The 23,274-nt window shown below is 37.6% G+C and overlaps 2 protein-coding genes across 4 annotated transcripts in view; both read right to left on the minus strand.

Moving 5' to 3' along the window:
* LOC148420104 (stromal membrane-associated protein 1-like) overlaps window positions 1–7,210 on the minus strand; it is a 54,247-nt gene extending 47,037 nt beyond the window's left edge. For all 3 annotated transcript variants that reach the window (XM_088421909.1, XM_088421908.1, XM_088421907.1), the window contains exon 1: window positions 6,963–7,210. In XM_088421909.1, coding sequence (XP_088278035.1) covers window positions 6,963–7,080 — 118 coding nt within the window. In that variant the 5' untranslated portion in view covers window positions 7,081–7,210. The remainder of the gene's footprint in view (window positions 1–6,962) is intronic.
* Window positions 7,211–8,045: 835 nt separating this feature from the next.
* slc1a4 (solute carrier family 1 member 4) lies at window positions 8,046–21,623 on the minus strand. Its single transcript, XM_088421267.1, has 8 exons — window positions 21,019–21,623; window positions 16,661–16,703; window positions 14,960–15,025; window positions 13,673–13,839; window positions 13,319–13,552; window positions 12,764–12,958; window positions 12,551–12,685; window positions 8,046–10,511 (listed from the first exon to the last, which is right to left on the minus strand). Exons 1-8 carry the CDS (start codon window positions 21,525–21,527, stop codon window positions 10,253–10,255), a joined length of 1,608 nt encoding a protein of 535 aa, XP_088277393.1. The 5' UTR covers window positions 21,528–21,623; the 3' UTR covers window positions 8,046–10,252.
* Between the last annotated feature and the right edge of the window lie 1,651 nt (window positions 21,624–23,274).

Raw genomic sequence — 23,274 nt, forward strand, 5'->3', positions numbered from 1 at the left:
AGACCCAGCCTATTCAATTGTGTCCACTGAAGTGGACCTTCATTTTAGTCTATATCTTTTGACTCATTGTAGCTACTACTACTATCTACAAAGTCCTAATGTGTTCTATAGAGGACATCCACGGCTTTCCAATGATATCGCATGCGTTTGAGTGGAGTGCAATTAACTTTGCTGTCTAGCTGAGACAAAAAGGACACAACAGTAGGCTCAAATGACTCGGCTGGGTCTCATGAGGATATAGTAGTCCTCGGCACCATTGAAGCTTTTCCCTTATTTGAAAATACATTGGGCAAAATCTCACCGCTCAAATAATCATCAGGACTAATAATATTAGGCATTTCAATGAGAAACAAATTATTTCAATTGGCTGGTGGCAGGAAGATCCTCACTCCTGTATGCAGCGTAATCAGATTATATCTACAAACCCGGCAAATTGAAGTGACTTTTATAGATCCAGGATATAAAATATTGGTACAGTGGTGCAGTAACCAATGCAGCTGTGGTATTGGTGCAGCTGTGCAGCAGTGGGCTTGCCGGTCTCGGGTAAGAGCATCTGAGTGTTAATTCAGTGGCACTAATACGCTTGACGGCCTAAAGGGGCATTAAACCAGGGATGACTGAGTGTTAAGCCTAAATCAACAAGCTGAGCCCCCGTGTTCAGGACTCTATCTGTTGGATATCTGGCTCCACATTATTTTGCGCTCTCAAAAATGACGCCATATGCATGAAATTATCTCTGCAGCACACTCATACAGGGCTCTTTAAAATTATCCTCCTAGTGTGAGACAGTCCAATCAAAACACAGCAAATCATTAACTTTGTAATCAGATGGAGCACTTTGTCAGAAAAAAAAATAGAATGTTGCTCCTAAAACTGTCTCAGAACAAAAGAGCTGCCAAACAATACCAACAGAAGAAAACCGATTAAATATATGAGACCATTCCACAGAGCTTGTGTCTTTTATATTTTTTGCTTTTTAGGTATTGTCTCATAAAATAAGTCATTTATTTGCAAGGCAAAGTGAAGATAAGAGTTTTCACTTTTAATAAAGCTGCTTAGATGATTGCACGAAGTCCAAAAGTCAGAATTCCTAAGATGGGCTCATTTGTCAGGTCTGACACTTGGACATCTTCTATAAAGTGGCTATCAGTCGACCAGGCCACGAGGCACAACAGTACAAAGGCCGCATGAGAACATTTTAGAAAATGAAAAATGAGACGTGCTGGTCTCTGCCTGTGAAACAGTTATCCGAAATGCGTTCAACTACTAAACAGGGCCACATCTAACTGTCAATACAATAACATGTTATTAGTATTAATTTCACAAAGCATTTATCCGTAGTTAATGTTTGTTAAAATGACTACTTTTATGATACCCGAAGTTCTGTACAATAATAATCATGCACGATGTCACTCCATTTTTTGGACTCAATGTGCATATGAGCAGACATTTTCAAAAAAGTGTACATAATATCTAACATATACACTCCAACTAGTAGTTGTCTAGTGCAGTGTCTGGTGCAGTCCTAACCCAGCCTTGCAACAAACTGAGCAGTCAAGTTGTCTTCGATTTAAACCCTGAGAATATTTTGATTAGAATGTTTTAGTTTTATTATTACTTATTTTATTGTTTTTCGTTTGTATTGCATTTGTACGTTCAATGAATCCAATCACACAAAAACAAAAAAACATAAATTTTTTTGAGAATTTTTGTAGAAAACGACTGTGAGCTTGTTTAAGTTTCCACTTCTTAAGACGTACTGACGAAATTGGGAGCTCACTGAACTTTTTGTTCGAATTTTACGACAAAGATTAACAATCTCTAAAATGTAAATAAATAAATAAACACGACATGCAAATCTGAAATGTTGCTACTTAAGATTTGGAAGGGCTTTTTTTTTTTGACACTAATATTTTCCCTTTTACTGGAAATGGATATCAACTCCAAATATCGATTATGGGCCTCCTTGGCTTCCAATATTTAATATTGGTCCGAAAAAACAAAAAATCAGTTAAACAAAACACAATTTGAAGACTGCTGCGCTTGTGCTGTATATTCATCCACATAAACAAGTCAAACGCTGACCTGTTTCTCCACAAATCTGCCAGTGCACTCCCACTTTCATGCAGGTGAATTTGTGCAAATCATGAAGAGTGACAAAACGAGGCCATACACTCTTGCTGACGGTAAAGCTGTCAACTATGTGTACCAACTCATACTCGAATAAAACTACACACAGGACACGGTGACGCATGCATGCAGTGGCATTCAACCTAGAGTAAATGCATACTAGCGATCACAAGCCAAGTCATCAGAGCTGAGAGGACCACAAACAAACACACCCTGGAGCCTTGATGAGGGACAGTGGAATACTACAACACGGAGGAGAGAGGCAGCCAGCAGAGCTTGAAATTAAAGCCCTGACACCCTTTGTGAGAGTGTGTGTTAGTAATGTTAGTAACGAGTTATGACACAGTTCTGACACAAACAATCACAAACTAAATGTGATGAAGTGAATAAACCGCTGAAAATGTATTTAAACGTACCCTCGGCTGTTTAACAAACAAAACCCCAAAGGGTGAGTTTTTTTTCAAAGTTGCCCATCTGACCCCACCACTTATATAATATTGTTTTTGTCACAGCTGACTTAAGTCAATCACGGGACAAATATAGACACTCGATGATTCATACCCGCAAAGACATTGATTTTGCGTGTCAATCTCGTTTTAGCTAACGGGTCACATGGAGGAAAATTTTGCTATGCGCCGGCCTGGTCCCAATTCCTGAGGAAACACTGGGGTCAATAGTAAATATCCATCCATCCATCCATTTTCTAGCGCCGCTTATCCTCACTGGGGTTGCAGGCTTGCTGGTGCCTATCCAAGCTTTCTGGGTGGGGGACACCCTGAACCGGTTGCCAGCCAATTGCAAGGCACACAGAGACCACCGACCATTCACACACCCAATCACACCTAAGGAAATTTTGGTATGTTCGATACACCTCGCTATGCAAATTTTTGGAGTGTGGGAGGAAAACCAAAGCGAACCCATGAGAACATGCAAACTGCACACCGGAAGGCCGGAGCGAGGTGGATTTGAACTTGGGTCCCTGACATGTGAGACGGATGTACTATCCACCACGCCACAACAGTAAACATATTGTTGAAAATAAAATTTAAAAAGATAAAGTAAAATGACTTCATTTTTTGTCCCCTGTATCCAAAGCATTTTTTCTTTAATGGCATGAAATGAGTGAACATTTTCTTGAATCTATTTTTAATTGGTTCATAAAATACATATTTCGTATCGAACAAAGGAGGAAATAAAATAAATGACTACAAAGAAACGCAAATATCCAGGGAAAGGAAAATGCCATAATCAACACCTCTTATTTAGCATCTTCCCTTGACTTAATCTGCAGGTCACAACAAAGGGAGAACATTTCAACCTCCGCATTGAAAGGTCGAAGTGAAGAAAAAAAAACAACTTTTCACTGTGAGGCAGATTTGCTAACTATGCCACATCTTGTCTTGTCTTTTGGTGACCTTCCACATGAAGAGGGAGCGAATCATGAATCCATTTACACTTGCCAAATAAATAACTCATAAGCAAGACGTCTCTAGAACTCCTCACTTTGTGTCTAGTGAGAAAGATGAGTCATTCTGATTACAAACAGAGCAGTGTCAACAAAACAATTCAACTCTCAAATTTGTAGTCCTCCTGCTAAGCAGCAACAACCTATTCTTTATTTAATTTTTACAATCACTGAATGATTCATCTTTAAATACACTAATATAGAGAGATACACTTTTGCATGGTTATTTTTTCATAAGATGTTGTAAAACAAATAACTTACAATATTTAATTTAATTCATTTTCCTTGTCGTTGTGCTCTAAAAAGTAGCCAAAGAAATACATAATATGCACATAGCTGTGTGCCCCTTAAAAATAAGCTTCACTTTTCCACCCACGGAAAATGCCACACAACGTGTGAGCAATTCAAGGACCCAAACGCCACAGCCTTGATGGCTGTTAAAGGTTATGCTGCCCCCTACTGGTCTTTTTGTGCAATTCAATATCCCTATCTACAAGCAAACATTTATAAGGTCAGACTAAAGCAGACAAATACCGTACATCTAACATCTCCACTATTGCGGTGTATCAAAAGATTTTTTTGGCACGTTTTGTTAGTCATTAAGTTTGTCAGTAAGAATTTAGATTCACAGATCTTCTGTGCATAAAAGCACAACAACAACAACAACAACAACATAAAAAGACTGGGAAAAAATCAATAGTGGTAAAAGCTGTTCAGCCTCATTTCTTCAGTAACATGATGCCACCCCTTGGATGAAATCTGAATGCTGACTAGTGGGACACAATCAAACTGAAGTGGATCAATTCATTTTACTGGATGAACCACAGTAAGAGTCGGGCAGCAAATCAATGCTAGGTCAACAAAAATTTATATATTTTATCAAGGTATAATGGTAAGGAATTATTCAATATTATTTGCTCACATTTCAATTACACATTTGAAAAAATTTCTCAATCAGCTGAACTCACTTGAGAGCCATTATTATAACATTCACTATGTAATGTTTAATTATCTTGATATACTTCCTCCTTCACCCTCCCTGAATACATAAATGAATATAATTCATTTCAAAACATCAAAGTGTTAGTCTCTTAATTTAATATGATCTCAGTGTGAGCTGGCTCATCCCTTCTGTATGTTCTGGTTTCATGTGCATTCGTTGCTGACAGAGATGGCATATTGATCATTTTTCAATGTGATTGACAATCCATACACGATGCCACCAAGAATATAGCATGTTTTGCATATAATATCCATTGTTTTCATAAATGGTGGCAGTGCACTTGCCAATGACAAAAATTTCATCTAGCCGTTCTTGTGCATTATCTGGTAAGCAAATGTGCACATAGATGACGCTAGCAAAGAGGAGACCTCAACAAAGATGCATCATTGAAAATTCTAACCGAGTAGCATCACGTTCTTGTCTATTATCATTTACACTTAACACTAAAATCCTCTTTGCTGTGCTTTTTTTCACCAATGAGCTTCATGTAAAAAAAAAAAAAAAATCAAATCTGCGCAATCGAATATCTGATTCTACTGTCATAAAACACATCCTCCATGCCGAAAACGTTTTTCTCGTGAAAAAATACTTTAATAATACTAATTTAACGACAGAAAGGTCGGCAGGCTTTGGGGGGGATTTTCTCAAATTTCTAAGGGCAAGTACCATACCCAGGTATCTCTGTTTTTTTTTTTTTTTCAAGGTATCAGTACTCGTGACAGAAGCCTAAATGGGCAAAAAAAAAAAAAAAGAAACAAAACACATTCATTCATAAATATTTTAAAATGAAATTATTCTCCCTGGTCTGTTCTCTGTAAGACAAATTATATATATAATTTAATAATATATATATAATATATATAATATATATATATATATATATATAATATATATATATATATATATATATATATATATATATATATATATATATATATATATATATATATATATATATATATATATATATATATATATATATAAAATCAAAAATTGATTACTCATACTGGAATCGATCTGGAAAAAAAAATGGTACTGAACATCCTTATTTGCAGGAACAATATTCAGCCCTAACTGAATGTACAGTGTTTAATTCAGAAAATATTGTTGCTAACATGTTGACATATGAGCGAAAAAGTGGTTTCAAGATATAAGTTGCAACTGAAGGCTATTAGAAATTAGTAACAGTAATGTAGTCACTTTAAATCATCAACAAAATTGTCACTTCAACATTAAAAAAAGATAATCCAAAAACACATACAGGTGTCTCTCTTCTATGCAGAAACACAATTGTAGTGTATTGTGTTGCTTAAGCTTTAGTCTGCTATGTGTCTACAACTGAATAACAACAAATAACTGATCAACTAATCTTTATTTTCTCAATTGTTGGTCATCATTGTTGTTTGACCTTCAATTCATTTCAAGTCATTAACTCAATTCAGCTTCAATTAAGTTTGAAAAAAAAAAGTCACTAGTCTTCAAAGAATTTATGTTTATGATGGACATGTAACAATATTAGAATATTTGGAAAATGTACTACTGGATAAATAAAAAATATATCCTTATTAATTTTACCACTTTGAAAAATATGATAAAAAGCATTTTATAATTATTTGTTTTGGTTTTTGTCCATTAGCTTGTATACAACTGTATTTCAAGTTGTTAGTTAGTTAGTTAGTTAGTTAGTTAGTTAGTTAGTTAGTTAGTTAGTTAGTTAGTTAGTTAGTTAGTTAAGCAGTTAGTTAGTAAAGCAGAAATACGTTTCTGCTCATAAATTAAGCATCCAAGGACGTGACATCGATACATCATTGGCCACCACTGTCAAGTAGCATGCAGTTTCACAAAACAGAAGCGGAAGTAATGAAGTTTTACATTTCACACTAAAACACATTTCCAATCAAGTATGCTTGCTTCTGTAAAATCTGCGCTTTAATTATTATGTAGTCACAAAAAGCCATACGTTGTGCTCTAAATCACTCGACAGTAACCGTTTTGAGACAACATTTCGTTTTAGTTGCATTACAAGAGTTTAATGCTTTTACTTTTAAAACACTTTGCGGAAAAAAGTATTAAATGTTGTAGTGAACATATACGGCTTAGTAATTTCTCATTTAAAATAAATTTATTAACCAATAGTTATTTACTGTATCAGTAACATGAAATAACATGATGGAGTCGATGGTGGACAAATTAGTTCGACGTTATCATGTTGACGTTTACCACGTAAGGGCAGCAAACAGAGGCAGTAAAGATACACTTAACCGACCTCCTTAGAAACGGTATAGTGTTGTGAGCTGAAGTGTTATTAGGCAACCAAACGCAGCATTAGCACATGCATTTGGCATTTCAAAATCCACTCTTTACCTTTTGCTTCACAGTCGGCACAGTATTTGTTCGCATCCTCTCTCAGCAGTTTCGACAGAATGGCCTGATGCTGCTCATTCAGTTTCTGGGCTTTTTCCCTTTCAGATCGCGTCGTCATGTCTGCTCAAGTGTGAATGTTAGTCTAGAGAAATCCGACAGAGACAACAGGTTGATGTCAAAACGGTTGTGTCATGCCCGTGAAGCTCAGCCTCACTGTGCATGTATTGCTAGCATCCAACCTGCTAACTAGGTACTGTAATATGGATCCAGAGCTACAGCATCACTGCCGCATTCAAGACTGTCGGATATTTTAATGATAACGTCCTTTATAAAACTAATATAAAAAATAAAAACTGAATCAAAACACAGACGTGTATTAAAATATAACGGCCTGTCAGATGAGGAGATCATATGTGAAGATGCAAATTAACGTTGCCTGATGTATGTTCAGTTATATTATGGGCAAGCCAAATGAAGAGACATTACTGTCTACCGTGCATCGTGTCAGAAATACAATACAGGACTGTTAATATTTGGGCGCTATTTTAGGGTTGGCATACGATGCGCTATAACATGGTATCTATCTATCTATCTATCTATCTATCTATCTATCTATCTATCTATCTATCTATCTATCTATCTATCTATCTATCTATCTATCTATCTATCTAATCTATACATACATATATATATATATATATATATATATATATATATATATATATATATATATATATATATATATATATATATATATATATATATATATATATATATATATATATTGTGGCGAGGGGAAGAAATCACACGTTGCTGTGCTAGTGGAGATCTTTACTCTTCGCATAACATCACAAAACTGATACAACAAAGTCCAAAACAGCAAAGACAAAGCCAACAGGTTATATATATATATATATATATATATATATATATATATATATATATATATATATATATATATATATATATATATATATATATATATATATATATATATATATATATATATATATATATATATATATGAAATAATATGAAATAAATAAAAATAAAGAAAAAATAAAAAATAAAGGAAAGCAGTGGTTCACAAGCGCAGCATTTATTTTTTTGAAAGTACCGTAGATAATAGCATAACTAGAAAAACATGTGACACATCAATGACTACATATTTAAAAACGATAGAAAAATCAAACTTTATAAGACAAAAGTGGTTAGGGTAGAACAATCAATTTAAAAGATTCACACCTTGTTTAAAATAAAGAGTTTTAACACATGACTCAGTACCTGAATACATCACACGTTGAGCATCTTTGAGATAGTAGCAAAATTAAGTTGCTCGCTCACACAAATTGACGTTTTTGGCAGACCTCATACCAAAAGGTTGCCCATGAATAACAATGGAGAAAACAGTATTTGTTAATAGTCACATTCGTATCACGGCAAAATTCACATGCAATTAAGTGATTAATCCCGCTAATCACCACTAGAGGACAGTCAATGAGTATTCATTTTCGACAGCATCGACATCAAGTAATTCTTTTGCTTATTATTTTTCAAAAAATCGCCTTCTTATTTGTCAAAATCTACCATAGTGTGTTTTCAGCCAGAAATAAAACCAAATACGAAAAGTTAAGCACCATAACGGTAATTTTAAGCCTGTACCGATTTGCCCAACAACAACAAAAAAAAACATTACACGAGGGTTATTGTGCCTGCAGTTAGCGATGGGTGCAAGTACTGCCGTAGTACAGTACTCCACAATCTGAAAATACTACATTTAACAATTAAATATTTCAAAGCAATCACACATTTAGGCTAGATAAAAAAGAGGAGTATTTTTTAACTTTCAAAGTGACCAAAAGTACTTCTTGTACAACGTCTTTTTTTCTTGACAACGGGCGTAAAGGGACAACGTGCAAGATTGAGATCGTCTTTCATTAAAAAGGAATAAATGAAATTATTATCAATTTCAAAAACTTGCAAATAAATGTGTTCTCAACGACCAACAGTGTGTTTTAAATCTAATAGTAGGTCGAGTTATCATTAAATTATATGACATGGGGGGTGGCACCCCTCCGGAGGCTGCCATGTCTGTTATACTTACGGACAATAGTAAATGCAGCACCTCTCAATGCCAGTAATAAAAAAACGGTCTAAACCTTACACATTGTCCCTTTAACAAGCAAGGTGCTTCCAGTACGTCAAATCCATTGCGTATACACAAGTCTTTCACAGTATTGTCACTAAAACAAAAAAATATCAATCCAGCTGTGGGTGCCACAACTGTTGTTGTTTTTGTAGTACTTAGTTTTCATTTGGGATTTTGTTTTATTCACAGAGCAGCACCTAACAAAAGCCAATCAAAACACAGTAGCTAATGGAGGTTGCAAAATGAGGTGTGTGCCATAAATCCACGCAACCAGCAACTTCAATTTTATGCAATTTCACATGTGGAAGTTGCACACTGTATGATTTTGTCTTTCAATTTTGAAGAAAACGACAGATAAAATAATTCCATTATTGGTGTGAGTGGTTAATGTGATTGGCGGTATAGATTTGGTTAATTCAAAGTATTTGGAGAAAAATACTTTGTTCATTCTCCGTGTCAATATTTAGCTTCCCTAAATGGGTCAATGTAACACTTGGTGAGTAGTTAGTGTGGAAAAATGGGCCAGACCCGTTCCTATAATGGGTTAATGTTTAACATGTGGTTAGGCAAAACAAATGTCAACATCTGTGAATACCACAAACAACAAAACGGCTGCGTTCATAGTGTTACTTGATTTTGAGTTAGAATGTGTTTTGATACTTTTGTTATTAGATGCAGCATGTTAAAAGTACCTGTTTCAAACATGTACCCTGGTGTAATTCCAAGCACACATCTAGCAAGCATATGGCTGTCAAGTTGTTGTTTGGGGTGTTTAGGTAACATTGGTCCAATGATAAAAACGAAGAAATGCACATGACGAACAACTTAAAGAAACACATGTATCACATTGATGGGAATGTTTGAGGACCATATTATACGTACTGGCACACTGCCATTACTGAAGACATGTCAGAATTATAATTGTGAAAAAGTTACAGTTTAGAACCTCGTGAACATTAGCTGCTGCACGTGTAAACTCACAGGCTCAACACAGACTAATGGCACTTTGTTTTTCCCCATGCAAGTGGCCTTATCTTCTTCAGTGACTCAGATGACTGCTCCAACAGCAGAGACATCAACAGTGTACAAAGGTCAACAGGTTTGACAATTAATTAAAAAAAAAAAAAAAACTTGCATGAGTTCACAGTACTGACTCGACGGCTTCCGGTACGGCTTCTGAGGCTTTGGCTTTGTGCATAACAAGGGGTGAGGTTTCCTCCTGCGCCTGGACGTTGGCCACCGTCTCCACCCGTACCTCAGAAAGCTCTCCTCCCTTCTCCATCTCGTTCTGCTGCTGCTGCTGCTGCTGCTGCTTTTTCAACTCCTGCTGGTTGATGTGATGCAAGATCCCAGCCCCCAGAGCGTCACCTTCCACATTCACCACTGTGGTAGTGCGATCCCTGCACAAAGGTGGATACGAGTAAACGCATTGTCATTGTTTTTCAAAGCCATTTCCCACCACATGGGTGACATAATACAAATATCCATTTCACAAAGTTGAGATTTAACCTGCTGCGACGCCACACTGAGCTAAGCTGAGGTTGCATATTTATCTCCTGGCCTGCAGCTCATTCTAATGGAAATCTTTTACACCGCTCTGTTTTCCATTCAGTCTTCAATTTTGCACTGTCAAAACAATTCCTGTTCACACGGATTGTGGAAAAAAATGCAACATTGACAGTTTTGACCAATTTTTGAGAAGTTCTGTTACTCTGAGTCTTAAAAATTAGAGAGAGAAGTTTAATGATGTAATGGTTAAAACTATTTTCGCAGCAATAATTTCTAGCAGATGTTTCCTGTAATTGCAACACATACAAACACAATGATCAGGATGAATTTCGGACCAAGTCAATAAATTGATATGCCATATTGTCCCTTGCAGAGGAAGTGAAGTCAATGCACCCTCATTGATTTAACACATTAGTTCAATTAATATTAAGATAGGGTTACATTGAATTAAGCAGCAAAGTCCACCTGATTTTCTCTCTCAGAATGCGTTCATTTTGCCACTCATCATCGACTGAAAATGACATTTGCTCAGCAATGACTAATCACAGAACATGTTTTCTGAGTTTGGTCTTGTGACATTAACAAGTAGAGCCCTCAATATTAAATCTTTTAAAAATTGATTACTCTATCTATTACATCAAATAATTGAGTAATTAACTTCCCCAACAACATTAAAACATCCACACAGGAATTCCGGAGGCAGGTGGATTCGAACTTAGGTCCCTTTAACTCTGAGGACGACATGCCGTTTACAGCACCACTGAGCCGCCCTCAATAATATATTAAGCTTGAAAATTAGATAAACGAGCGGATATAACTCCTCTTTCATTGTTTATAATTGTGAGTGGTCGCAATCTCATTAGCACATTAGCCGATTACCAGTTAAGATCAACAAAAGCTAATATATCATGATATGTACGGTACAAATGTAATAGCCACCTTAAAGTCACTTACTGATGATACTTCAACAATATTCCACAAGTAAACGTGTGAGAGGAGTGTCAAATCTGGCCCGCCACTTAATTTTATGTGGCCCACCAAGTGTTCATTACAACTTCAAGTTTCTGGCTAAAATACTAAATTTGCAAGTTGTCTTCAACTTTTACATTTTTTTTTGTTCCCAATATCCTTTTTGAGCACGTTTTAGCATCATCAGATTTCAAAATGGGTACATGTGTGACAATCATTTTTCAAATGTATTTGACTTCACAGTCACAGCGGCCTCTCTGACAGAAACTATAACGACAATGTGGCCCATGATGAAATGAGTTTGACACCCCTGCGAGTGTAGACTGTATGTAGAGGCAAGATATATTCTCAGATAATACATCCCTCAGGCTTTTTGGGATATTCACAACTTTCTTTTTTTTCTTATGGGAAGCTCCATGCGCTAGTTTCATTTTTGTTGATGAGAGCCCACTAACCTTTAAATCAGTAAGTGTTTTTAAGCACACAAATGGCAAACAGCCATTAGTTGGTGGATTAAAACAAGGAGGTCTTTACATACTAATAGGCTCAAAAACATTGTTAAAGTGTAGTTCCGCTCTGAAATTTTGGAATATTACTTCATTTTTGACACTTTAAAAAAAATTGGAAATGATCTCTAACTTCTCAGTTTTGGGGGTCAGTCTTTATCCTATGCCACCATTGTTACACTTGGTGCATCTGCAAGAAACTCAAAGTCAGTAACAATCAGAATATAGTGTTTAGATTAGTGGGGCCGCATATAATATGTTGATTACTGTTAAAAAAAATTGACTTGACTTCACCGTTCAGCCCCCATAAAAACCTGTTATCATTTACGCAAACGGTCAAAACGATCATTTTATCTATTATCGATTTAAAGCAGCTTTTGTATATTGCCTCTTAGATTTTGCTTCAGTTTGGCTACCTGTGCTAAAATTGATTTAAGTTCATCAAATTCACTCACACAATCCAGTCAACAGCCAGCATGAGCGACAGATCATTGGTAGGTAGCCCGATGGCCTCAAGGATAATAGCAATGGTGATGATGCCGCCAGCCGGGATTCCTGCAGCACCCACGCTGGAAGCTGTGGCCGTCACCCTAGAAACAACAATAAAATCTCAAATGTAGCACAAAAACGTAGTATTTCATCATTCCTATACAGCAAAGTCCACTCACAAGATAGTAAAGATCTGCCCGGCGTTGAGCTCAGCGTTGTTTAGCTGAGCAATAAAGACAGCAGCAATGCACTGGAATATGGCTGCGCCGTCCATGTTGACTGTGGCACCGATGGGGAGAATGAAGCGGCTGATGCGCTTGTCAACGCCGTTGTTCTCCTCCACGCATTTTATCATGGAGGGAAGAGTCGCTGAGCTGTGAGAATTTTTGAATGAAGACCTCGGTTGAGATTTTTTATTTTTTTAAATCAATAACAGGTTCATAGTGTGTAGGCTTTGAAAAGGTTGACATTCTAGACCACATAATATATAGGAGACACCGGACTGAAGTTACCATCTGAAGTTAGGATAATATTTCATTTTCTGTGAATTTCTGCTTTGTCCATCAGTACCAATGAAATTTGCCTTTCACATCGTTGAAGTCAGAAAAACAGGCCTCAAATATCTTGTTTCCTAATTCTCAAGCATCTGCATTTCCCCCTGAAGCACGCAAACTTTGAAAAACAGTTATTCTGACAATTTTCTTTCCATTTATAGTAAAACAGGAGAGTTATACCTAGAGCAGGTGGCGAAGGCAGTTGTGAAGGGCGTAATGAGTCCCGACAGGAAACTGAAGGGGTTCTTCCGCGTGAAGCCAAAATAGATGAGTGGCAGGACGATGCCACCGTGGATTATGTGCCCCAGGATGGAAGCAAATATGTATTTTCCCAGACTTGTGACCAGTAGAACCACATCCTCCATCTCCACAATTTTACTGCCCACCAGGAACACAATGCCAAATGGAATATACCTGAGGATTTATCAGAAACGGTTCTTGCTTTGAAACCATCCTTATGTACAATGTACTAGACTTACATAAATTTAAAAAATGACCACCACCTTTTTAATACCCTCTTATGTAAGCACTCACCACATGATCCAGGACACCAACACCATGGTTGCCTCATTGAAAGCGTTGAAGAATCGGATTAGCTCCTCCCCCTCGTCTCCGAGCTTCCTCAGTGCCACACCAAACACCATTGCAAATAACACCAGACCCAGGATGTTCATGCCATCATTTTCTGTCCCAAAGGGCACCTAAAAGGTAGCGATTATGCCAAGTGTAAGATGCAATTCCAAATTGTCATTAAATAAGTTAAAAGAAATCAACTGTAAAATAACTAAAATGAAAAAAACAACAGAACCTAAACAAAAATTTTGCGATACTTAAACTAAAAACAAAGCAACACCACAAAAAAGAAAAACAACCGAAATAAAATAAAACTAACCGAATGTTAAAAAAGTCCTGACGAAATTAAAATCATGAAAAAAAGAATCATTATACCCTGCTAAAAACTTCATAATATTTTGTAATGTTCAAGTGAAAAAAATACTGGCGTTCTTGTTCGAGACAACTACTGTAAATTGATTACAAAACCTTGTTCAGACTGTAAGCGAGGGTAGGTCCCCCCCCCCCCCCCCCCCCCCCCCCCCCCACCTTCCTGTCGAGGACTTTCAGTGTGTGAGTGTATGGTTAGGGCCGAGAATTCAGTGAGCTGGATAATGGTTAACAAAAAAGGACGGGGACAAATCCTGTGTTCTGTCTGCACCCATTGTCCTGAGGATCCCATTGCTCCACCAGCCTCATCCCAGCGTGACCCGTCACAGGCAAATATCATGGGCCAACGCATTAGATGACTGAAAACCCAGTGTGTGTGTGTGTGTGTCTCCGTGTGTGTGGAAAAAAAGGAAGATGTTTACATGGATTGTGTGACTGGCCAGTCGGATGCACAATGTGACAAGCAAACAAAGTTCTTGGCGTCCATCCTCATCCATTTTCTTTACTCTTTGACCTCATAGGAGGGTTCACAGCTTGGACTGGTCAACACATGCAGGCAAACGACTGTTCATACTCACGTTCACACTTATGGACTTCAGTTGACCTTAGATCCAAGCAATTGGACCATATTTTGGTCAATATCCACCAAAAATAGCTAAGTTTGTTCATAATCTAATTCAGCACCTCCAGTAATATTTGTTTAAAAAAATGGCTACCAAAAATACAATGAAGTATTATAACTCCACATATCTTGAGGATGTAAGCAATATCTGGACAAACATGTTCATTCAATATATTTTCATGCATTTAGTTTATAATGTGATTCCTTGTAAATGTCTGTAAAAGTCCTCAAGAGGAATGTGTGGCAGAGTGTTATACCTTTTGATAAATGGTGGTCCCATTGGTGTCATTTCCTGAAGCAACCATCTTGTAGTCAGTAGCATACTGCATCACAAAGAAGAAACGTATTGTTTTAATTTTTTGTTTGTAATAATAGTAAGAAAAGAAAACACAGAGATTGGCAGTGGTCCACTCTGATAGCCACCATTGAGGGACACGGAATTACAAAAAGTATTCAAATAAAGAAAGGGAAAACTAATGGACGAAACAAACGAAAAAAATTAAAAATGGTATGATCTGTCTTTGTAGCCTGTGAAGTGACAATGCCACTTCAAGACATAGCCATAAACTGGACTCTACCGCCACCTACTGTCTTGAGGTGAAACAAAAGTCAACAAAGAATTTTCTGTCTGCTGAGATAGTTTGACCAACGCTCAACAGAATGTTACAAAAATTGCAGGAAAATCAGTGTAATAAATCTTATTCAAATGCATGTCTAAAATTGTAATTATAATGGTTTTATATGGACCAAAATTTAGACAGTGAATATTTTTGGACACAAAATCTTGCATGTCCAGCTGCAATCGCATAGAAAAGTCAGAATCGATGCATTTTGAAATCATCTGCTGGAAATTTCTGCTCCCTGGTGTTTCATTTCCAATTTATTATTTTATGATATCATGAAAAAAACAAAGGAATTTCCATAATTTGTAACATTATGCCACAAGGGTTAATGAAAATCGGTCTAAATCTTACACAGTGTCACCTTAATAAAAGCCTACTAAGTCTGTTGCAGACGTGCATAAATTATTTGGTGTGTTTATTTTGATGTTGGCCGACATAGCGCATTGGTGGCATGTTACATCATATTGTCACAGTTTTTTGGCATGTGCGCAAAAATTACACATATTTATATGAGTATAAAATAGAAAAAAAATCCTTGCATATATATTTTTAAATTACCTGCATTACTCAAGGATTTATTCTACTCTTAGTTACCGATATCTTCTCGCATGTGATTTCCATGATGCAGGTAGGTTTCCTTCTTCTGCATGCGCATTTTGAAGCCCAAAGACTGGTGTGGCTATGGTCAAACAAATGGCCTTTGAATGACTTGTGAAAGTTTTTTTTTTTAAAGATCTATTTTTGTTGTTCTGCTTCATTGGTTTAATCCGCAATTGGACGTGCATGGGGTTTTGAATGATGTTGAGGGAGCTGCACTCAGTGACCTGCCTGCACTTTGACTTATTCTTCTCTCAATGCAAAGAGTCCCGTTTATGATTCACTTCCCTATTTTTTGCAGGTTTGTTCGCGGGACTTTTTCTGCTGATGTGCATGAATGCTGTCTTTTGTTGGTCGAGGGGTTCAATTTTACACCTTTTTAGATCACCTACAAACCATAGCGGTTTCCTATTCTATAGTCCGATAGAGCAGACATAATTCTAGGAAGTGGTCCACTTTCAAAAGCAACGAGGCGAGGTGGGTTGCCAGGCTGGCATGAATGGAACGATTTTGCCATGGAAACGGCTGGTGAGGACAAGCCAAAGAGTCCTCATTAAGAGGCATTATGAGACTGAGCACACCAGCTAGGATTTATAGTGGTTGTAAATGAATTTGGAGTGGCATCAGTGGTGTCACAGACATAAATTCTGCTAAATAATCTAAACATGACACAGGTGCTGCTTGAAAATGTGTGACCAATGAGAACGGAGAATAGACTGGACGAAGTGGGACACTCACAGAGCGAAAAGCAGCAGCCACTAAATTGGACGGGAATAAGTTCCTGGAAAAAAAAAAAACAGAATAAATCAGACTGATTAAAAACATGTGTCAACTTAAGTGCAACACAAGTGACTCTCGCTAAATCGAATTTCACACTCTGGGTTTTTGTGAGTAATCCAAACTGCACATGGAGAGTTTATCATCACAAACTCCATATTGGCCCATTTCCATTGATGGTTCAATGAGTCCACTGCTCCTCATCTTATTCCCTGACAAGGCAAATTTCATAGATTGTCCTGGTGTTGAAAAAGATAATGTGTTACTAAAAGGTTTACACATTAATTGAGCTTCATACTAAACAAATAGGGCCGCATGGTGGAACCATGCTAACCGCGTGGTTAACACGTCCGCTACGCAGTTCAGAGTCCCCAGTTCTATTTCAGCTGACACCGGCCTTCTTTGTGGTTTGCGTGTTCTCCCCTTGCCTGCGTGAGTTCTCCCCCAGCCCTCTGGCTTCCTCCCACATTCCAAAAACATGATGGGTGGATGAGCAATGTACCCACAGCATTCGGGCACTTTGAACAAATAGCGACCAATGATGTCACTCATCAGATTGTAAGGGAAAAAAAAAGAAAGTAAATACATTTTTATCTGGTACATTTTGTGATAGTCTGGTGCTGCCTTTTTTTAAGTCACTCTTCACTACAACAGATGAAGCCATCTCCCCAAAATACGCACTTCGTCCACACATGTGGCCTTTAGATGAAGATGCTTCATATTAGGTCATATTTCCATGAACCGCTCCAAGCAATGGAAACGAAAATTGTTAAAAAAAAGCCGTGCTTTTTTTCTCATGTTACATACACATTTTCGATTGTAAATGTGCATGGTTGTAGCCTTTGAATTCACAGGTATTTAATACAAATGCCATCACCAGGGTTACTTGATGTAGGGTATTTTAATGCAGTTGGCTGGGCGCCCACAAATCCTAAAATGATTCCCTTTGGCTTTTTCCATCTCGTTTTTCTAGTCCAGCATTATTCTGGCCTCTCTCCCAGACAGCACACTGAGTCTATTTTCATTGTTATCAGCAAAGCATACAGAGGATTACTGGAAGCTGTAGGCCCTTTCCACGTGTTCGTGTGAGTGGGCTTACTTTATTCCCAGAGATCACACTACTTTGTCCAAAGACATACAACTTTTTCCCACACTTAGTACATGTCTGGTGAATTCAGCCCATAAAACCTGGGCAACTCTTTACCTGTTTCACATGGCACATCTAATGTAAAACTGCTACCTAATTATTATTATGCATATTATTTAGTTGATGCTAGTCTATCTTGTATCATTTTTTTTCCTTGTTTGTAATAAGATGACTTATTTCCCTGTTTTTGACATTCACAGTATATATATATATATATATATATATATATATATATATATATATATATATATATATATATATATATATATATACATGCACTGGTGAATAAAATTTTAATGTATTTACTGGGCATTCACTTAAAAAGTTCAGAGACATTTAGTTTCATTGATGATACATCATGTTTGAAATGTAATTTTTACTGGTGAACATGGTTTCTTATTTGCCTGAACATGTAATTGCCAATGATAGGTTATGTGTAATATGAACCTAAAGACATGTTTACCCTTTTTCCTTACAGTATTCTGTCCAATCCTTCAATCTTTTTACATCAAAGAGAAAACATTGAAATTTGACTCTATGGAGCTGAAGTTCCACCCAACTACCAGGATTGCGCCATCCCTTGCCTAAAATACTGTAAGAATGGTGTGGAGGAAAATGACCCCAAAATTGACAAAATACTGCACAAGGGTTTAAATTTACTTGAAATTTCAATTACAAAAAATGTCAGGTCTGAAAGGAAAAACTGGTATGCGCAGTGTTGCTCTACAAGCTGATTAGCTTAGCAGGACTCCGAATCTAGATTCATTTAATCACTGAAGTTGCACATTTGTTTTTAGGAAATTAAGAACTCGACATTCTGGTAATAAGCGAAAAATGCTGACTAGAAAAAACTGATTGGACCAGAGCAGAGCTACAACAGATGAAGCCTTCTCCCCAAAATACCCACCTCGTCCACAACAGCTGCCACCTTGCCATGGTGAGAATTTGTTATCGGGCAACTTCTCAACCAAACAGATCTAAAAACAGGAAAGTTGCCTCCACCCAATAACAATTCAGCTTTTTTTTTATTATTATTATAAATGTGTTACTGAATTTCCATGTCTTTTTACCAATAGATCAGCAGTTGGTTTTAAGACTCTAAGAGTCAAGAAATACAGGTACAATGAGATCACTATAAACACACTTTAAGGAGAAATCTGTCAGAAAGCTTAATCTTTGGTCAGGTGCCGGCCATGGGACCACCAGCAGGAAAAGGCGTCCAAACACATCAAAAATACACAACAATGGCTATAAACAATCTCAGTGACAATTCTGAAGATACCAAATTGAAATTCTTTTAGATATTTGAATTTTGAAAAAGCACTCTGGAGGAGGCAGGCCCCAAACCTGAGACAGCTGAAGCAGTTTCCTCATGTACGGTCCAAAATAAATGTTGACAGGTGCACAGGTCTCATGGAAATTTGTGAAGTTTGATAGCAATGTTTGCTTCAAATGTATGGGAATCACAATATTAAGATAAATTGTTCATTTATTTATTTTTCGTTGATTTATTCACGCACATCTGTTAGAACACCACAATACCAGAATTTATTAGTAGTTTCATGTTATTTTCAGTTTGAGAACTGTTTGGTGACAGAAATGAGCAAGCTATTTGTGTACTGCATCTTAGTTTATTAATAAGTCATCCAGTAAACAAAGCGGTGGGAATACAGGGATTGCCATCGTTTCCTAATAGTGTTTGCACTCTGTGAGGTTTCACTATTGATAAGGCTGCCTCTCTTGCACATTGTTTTGTCAAATAATGTAAAAGCAAATCAGGCTGGGCTGACCTGCTCTCTCCACTGGAGTCACTTTGCACCCAAACCTTCGAGACAGATTAGATAATCGCCGACGAAATGGCATCAACCGTGGGAAGGACAAATACCTAATTACACTACTTAAATATTGTTTTCATTCATCTCAACTATTTTTCTTGTAACTTTTTAAATTCAGTCTTTTCAAAATTGGGTTATGGTTTAGTGGTAGTTCCTGTTTTGTTTTGCTTTGTTTTGTTTTGTTTTGCAAATGATGACACAGCAAAAAAATGTAAATAAATAGAAATAAAGTCAGGTGCGGTTAAGATCTTGGATGGATAAGTCAGGTCATGCAAAGCACAAAAAACACAGGCAGTTTGATTTTATTATAGATTTGGTTTGGAGAAGAAAGATTTTCTCCAAGACCTCATTCCAGCAAATCTTTTAATGTCGTTGCTGAAAATAAAGATTTATAAAGTCTTCTATTTGTCACTGAGTATTTTCCTTTGTAGCAACCTAGCTCAATGCTAGTTTCTGTATATATATATATATATATATATATATATATATATATATATATATATATATATATATATATATATATATATATATATATATATATATATGACGCTAAGTTCAGTGTCCCTCCCACCTGTTGATGAATTTACTTAGGAATTTATCATCGTCTTCAAAAAACCCTCTTCACTCTTTTATTTATATTTTTAAATTCGGGGCAAACCAATGCAGGTAACACCTTCTTGTGGCATTTCAGCACCCAAATTAGTAACTATAGTATGTTGAAGTGAATTGATTAGCTTCATTATGACCAGTAGCGCTTAACTTGGGTTTGATCAATTCCTTTTCAAGTCAGGTCTCAGCAGGCAAATCATTGGCTGTCAAGGACTCATTGGCTGTGAAGCTAGTCGGCTTTGTCCACAGCCCACAACAACGCAAAACACATTTTTTTCTAAACGCGCTGTTCTCGCTTGCACGACAGGTCTGCAAAAGTACCTCAACTTAAAATAGCCGGTCAGTGAACAAATTTATACAGAGTCCCACTCCAGACTTGCACTGGGAACAAAAATAGAGCTAGCAGATGGTGTTTAGTGTGTACCGTTATATATAATCTACCATTTATCATGCATGTCAAATAACAATTTAATCTACGGTACTGAAAAATGTTGCTCACCATTTCTCAAGCCAAAAATCAAGTACAATTAAATAGAGCGAATTTCTTGCTTCACACGAGTCACACCAGTTAGTTTCTTTTTGCAACCTGTTTATTTGGTTTTAAAATGAACAAATAATAAAATCGTGATCGATTTTACGTTATGAAGACAGTTAGAAACTTTACTTATAGCACGTGCGAGCATGAATTGCGAGCACGCGGCTACGAGCGAGGGGACTAAGAGCGTTACCTGGCCAGGTCCAAAAATGAGTCGGTGGTCTCCTTGTTGCTGCTGACGCTCTCCAGACCCAGGCTGTTGGTGTTGAGGGCGCCCGCGCCCACGCCAGGTTTGATGATGAACGCCAATGCCACGCCGATCCCCGAGGCGATGAGGGTGGTCACCAGGAAGTAGGCGACCGCGATGCCCCCCAGCTTTCCCAGTGAGCGGGTGTCCAGGCTGGCCGCTCCCGAAACGAGGCTGCACACGACCAGGGGCAGAATTATCATCTTCAGCATCCGGAGAAGCATCTCACCCGGGAAGGCAAAGTAGGTCATCTGCGCCTTGGTCAGGCTCATGTTCCGGACAGCCATTCCGAGACCGACGCCTACCAAAACCCCGGACACCGTCATGATCACCAGAAGGTTCCGTCTTAGAAACTCCATCAGCTTCTCCTGCATGCTTTTCGGGGCGCCTTTCTCTCGCAGCCGCTCTGCAGAGCCGGCCATGGCGTGGCCGTTGATTTCGCTCTTTTTCTCCATCTTTTTTACCCCTTTTAGGCGCAGCGGAGTGGGAAGCTACAATTGATCCTCGTGTGTGCTTCGCAACAGCGTGGCTTGGACGCACACTTAACAGCGGGGGCTGGAGCCGGCGTAAGGGGGGTGACCAATCGTGTTTCAGGAACATGCGCACTAGTGGGAAGATTCTGCCCGCGCCCTGACGCGACGCAATGATGCAACAGCGGAGGGTATTGCTATAGATTCTGCAAGTGGGATGCATGCAATGATGGCATGTGAACAGGCCAACTGTTCCGTTTAGTGATTTTGTTTTTGTTTTCTTTTGTTTTGTTAAACCACAGCCCACTGTGATTAATATATGCTTTTGGAACTGCATGGCACACTGAGAAATAATGAGGTTCATATGCAGAATCTGGTGGTAGCAAAAAGGTGGAGCCAAGTGCAATAAAGCAAGGCAAGACGAACTAATAAAATCTATTCATTTTCCAAAATCAAAAGTTTAAGCAAGCCGTGTCAAATTAGTCCAAAAACCTAGACACAAAGTGGCAGAGCAGAAAACAGGAACAGACTCATATAAAAAGAATGAAAGGAAGACGGTGAACTAAATGATTGCAAAACAACTTGAACGAGGAAAAAAATGCTATTTGGTTAACAGAAGCAGGTTGACTAGAAAAGGTGAGCCAGAATTGGAGTACTCCCTGAATTGTTTGCCATTTAATCACAGGGCTCTTAAAGTCAAATAATGCACTCGTCGCTGACTTAACATGGTTGAATGCGGAATGACGTCAGACTTGATGGAAGGAAAATTAACTCTCGAGATTGGTATACACACTATCGTAATCATCCATGATGCTGAAGTCCGCCACTTTCTCATAAAAGCATAAACAATCAAAGTGTCTTCAAAATAATCTAAAAATCCATATGGGATAAAAATAAAAGATGAGAAGAGCATGATCTCAGTACCATGGCTAGCGCTTAGTTTCCCCAGAAGCGCAATAGCGGGTTTGAAAACAATAGACACATACCAGATGTATATATCTGTATGCATGCGTATTCAAAGCTAAAACGAGTAGCAAGATTGAGACACTCTATGTAAATATGGTTCGTGTATAAGGAAAACAAATCAAATAAAGTATAATAAAACTCGCGATCATGATGATAACGGCCTAAATCGGTTTTCCCCGTTATGTAACATAACATGTCAGTAGTGCTTCCATACAATTGCCACAAGATGACGCTAAAATAACGCTGCAGGTTAGCACCGTTTGCCGACGTGGGCAGTCATGTACCCCTTCCGTGGAATTTTCGTTTATGTTCTTGATATACCATCATCAATGTTGGTCTTAAAACCAAGTGCTTTCTGTTATTGCAATCTTTTTGTGAACTGCGCGCTTTGTAACCCATGGATCTATCATTTCTGTGTGTAAGTGTGTGTGTGTGTGTTTTAAGAAATCCTTTGTGTGCTTTATAGTCATAATATTAGCCTAAGATTTTCTTATTTGTTTTAGAGATGTATTGGATGGTTAATATTTTACTGCATTATTTTAAAAATACGCCCATTTAATATTTATATGACGTTTGAGAGAAAAGTGGCAGAAACACGACTGACAGAGGATGTGTTCATGTTTTACGTAGGACGTTTGCTCTCCTTTGAGAGGACGCCCTTCGTGTCCTCATCCGCCTTTTTGACTGTCTTCTGTCTTGTCCTCGCTGACCTTAGCTGGGCTGTTGCTAAGCTGAGCTAAACTACCCCTCCCTCCCTTCACCAATA

Source organism: Hippichthys cyanospilos, chromosome 8 (genome assembly GCF_059441005.1).
Source record: "Hippichthys cyanospilos isolate Australia breed blue-spotted pipefish chromosome 8, RoL_Hcya_1.0, whole genome shotgun sequence".
Classification (NCBI taxonomy): Eukaryota; Metazoa; Chordata; class Actinopteri; order Syngnathiformes; family Syngnathidae; genus Hippichthys; species Hippichthys cyanospilos.

Excerpts from the sequence above, each read along its gene's own strand:
- slc1a4 (XM_088421267.1), bottom strand. The coding sequence starts at position 21,527 with ATGGAGAAAAAGAGCGAAATCAACGGCCACGCCATGGCCGGCTCTGCA. Across the intron at positions 13,840-14,959 it reads GGACCACCATTTATCAAAAG|GTGCCCTTTGGGACAGAAAA; the intron begins GTATAACACTCT and ends GCTACCTTTTAG. Across the intron at positions 10,512-12,550 it reads CTGGCTGTTGACTGGATTGT|GGATCGCACTACCACAGTGG; the intron begins GTGAGTGAATTT and ends ACCTTTGTGCAG.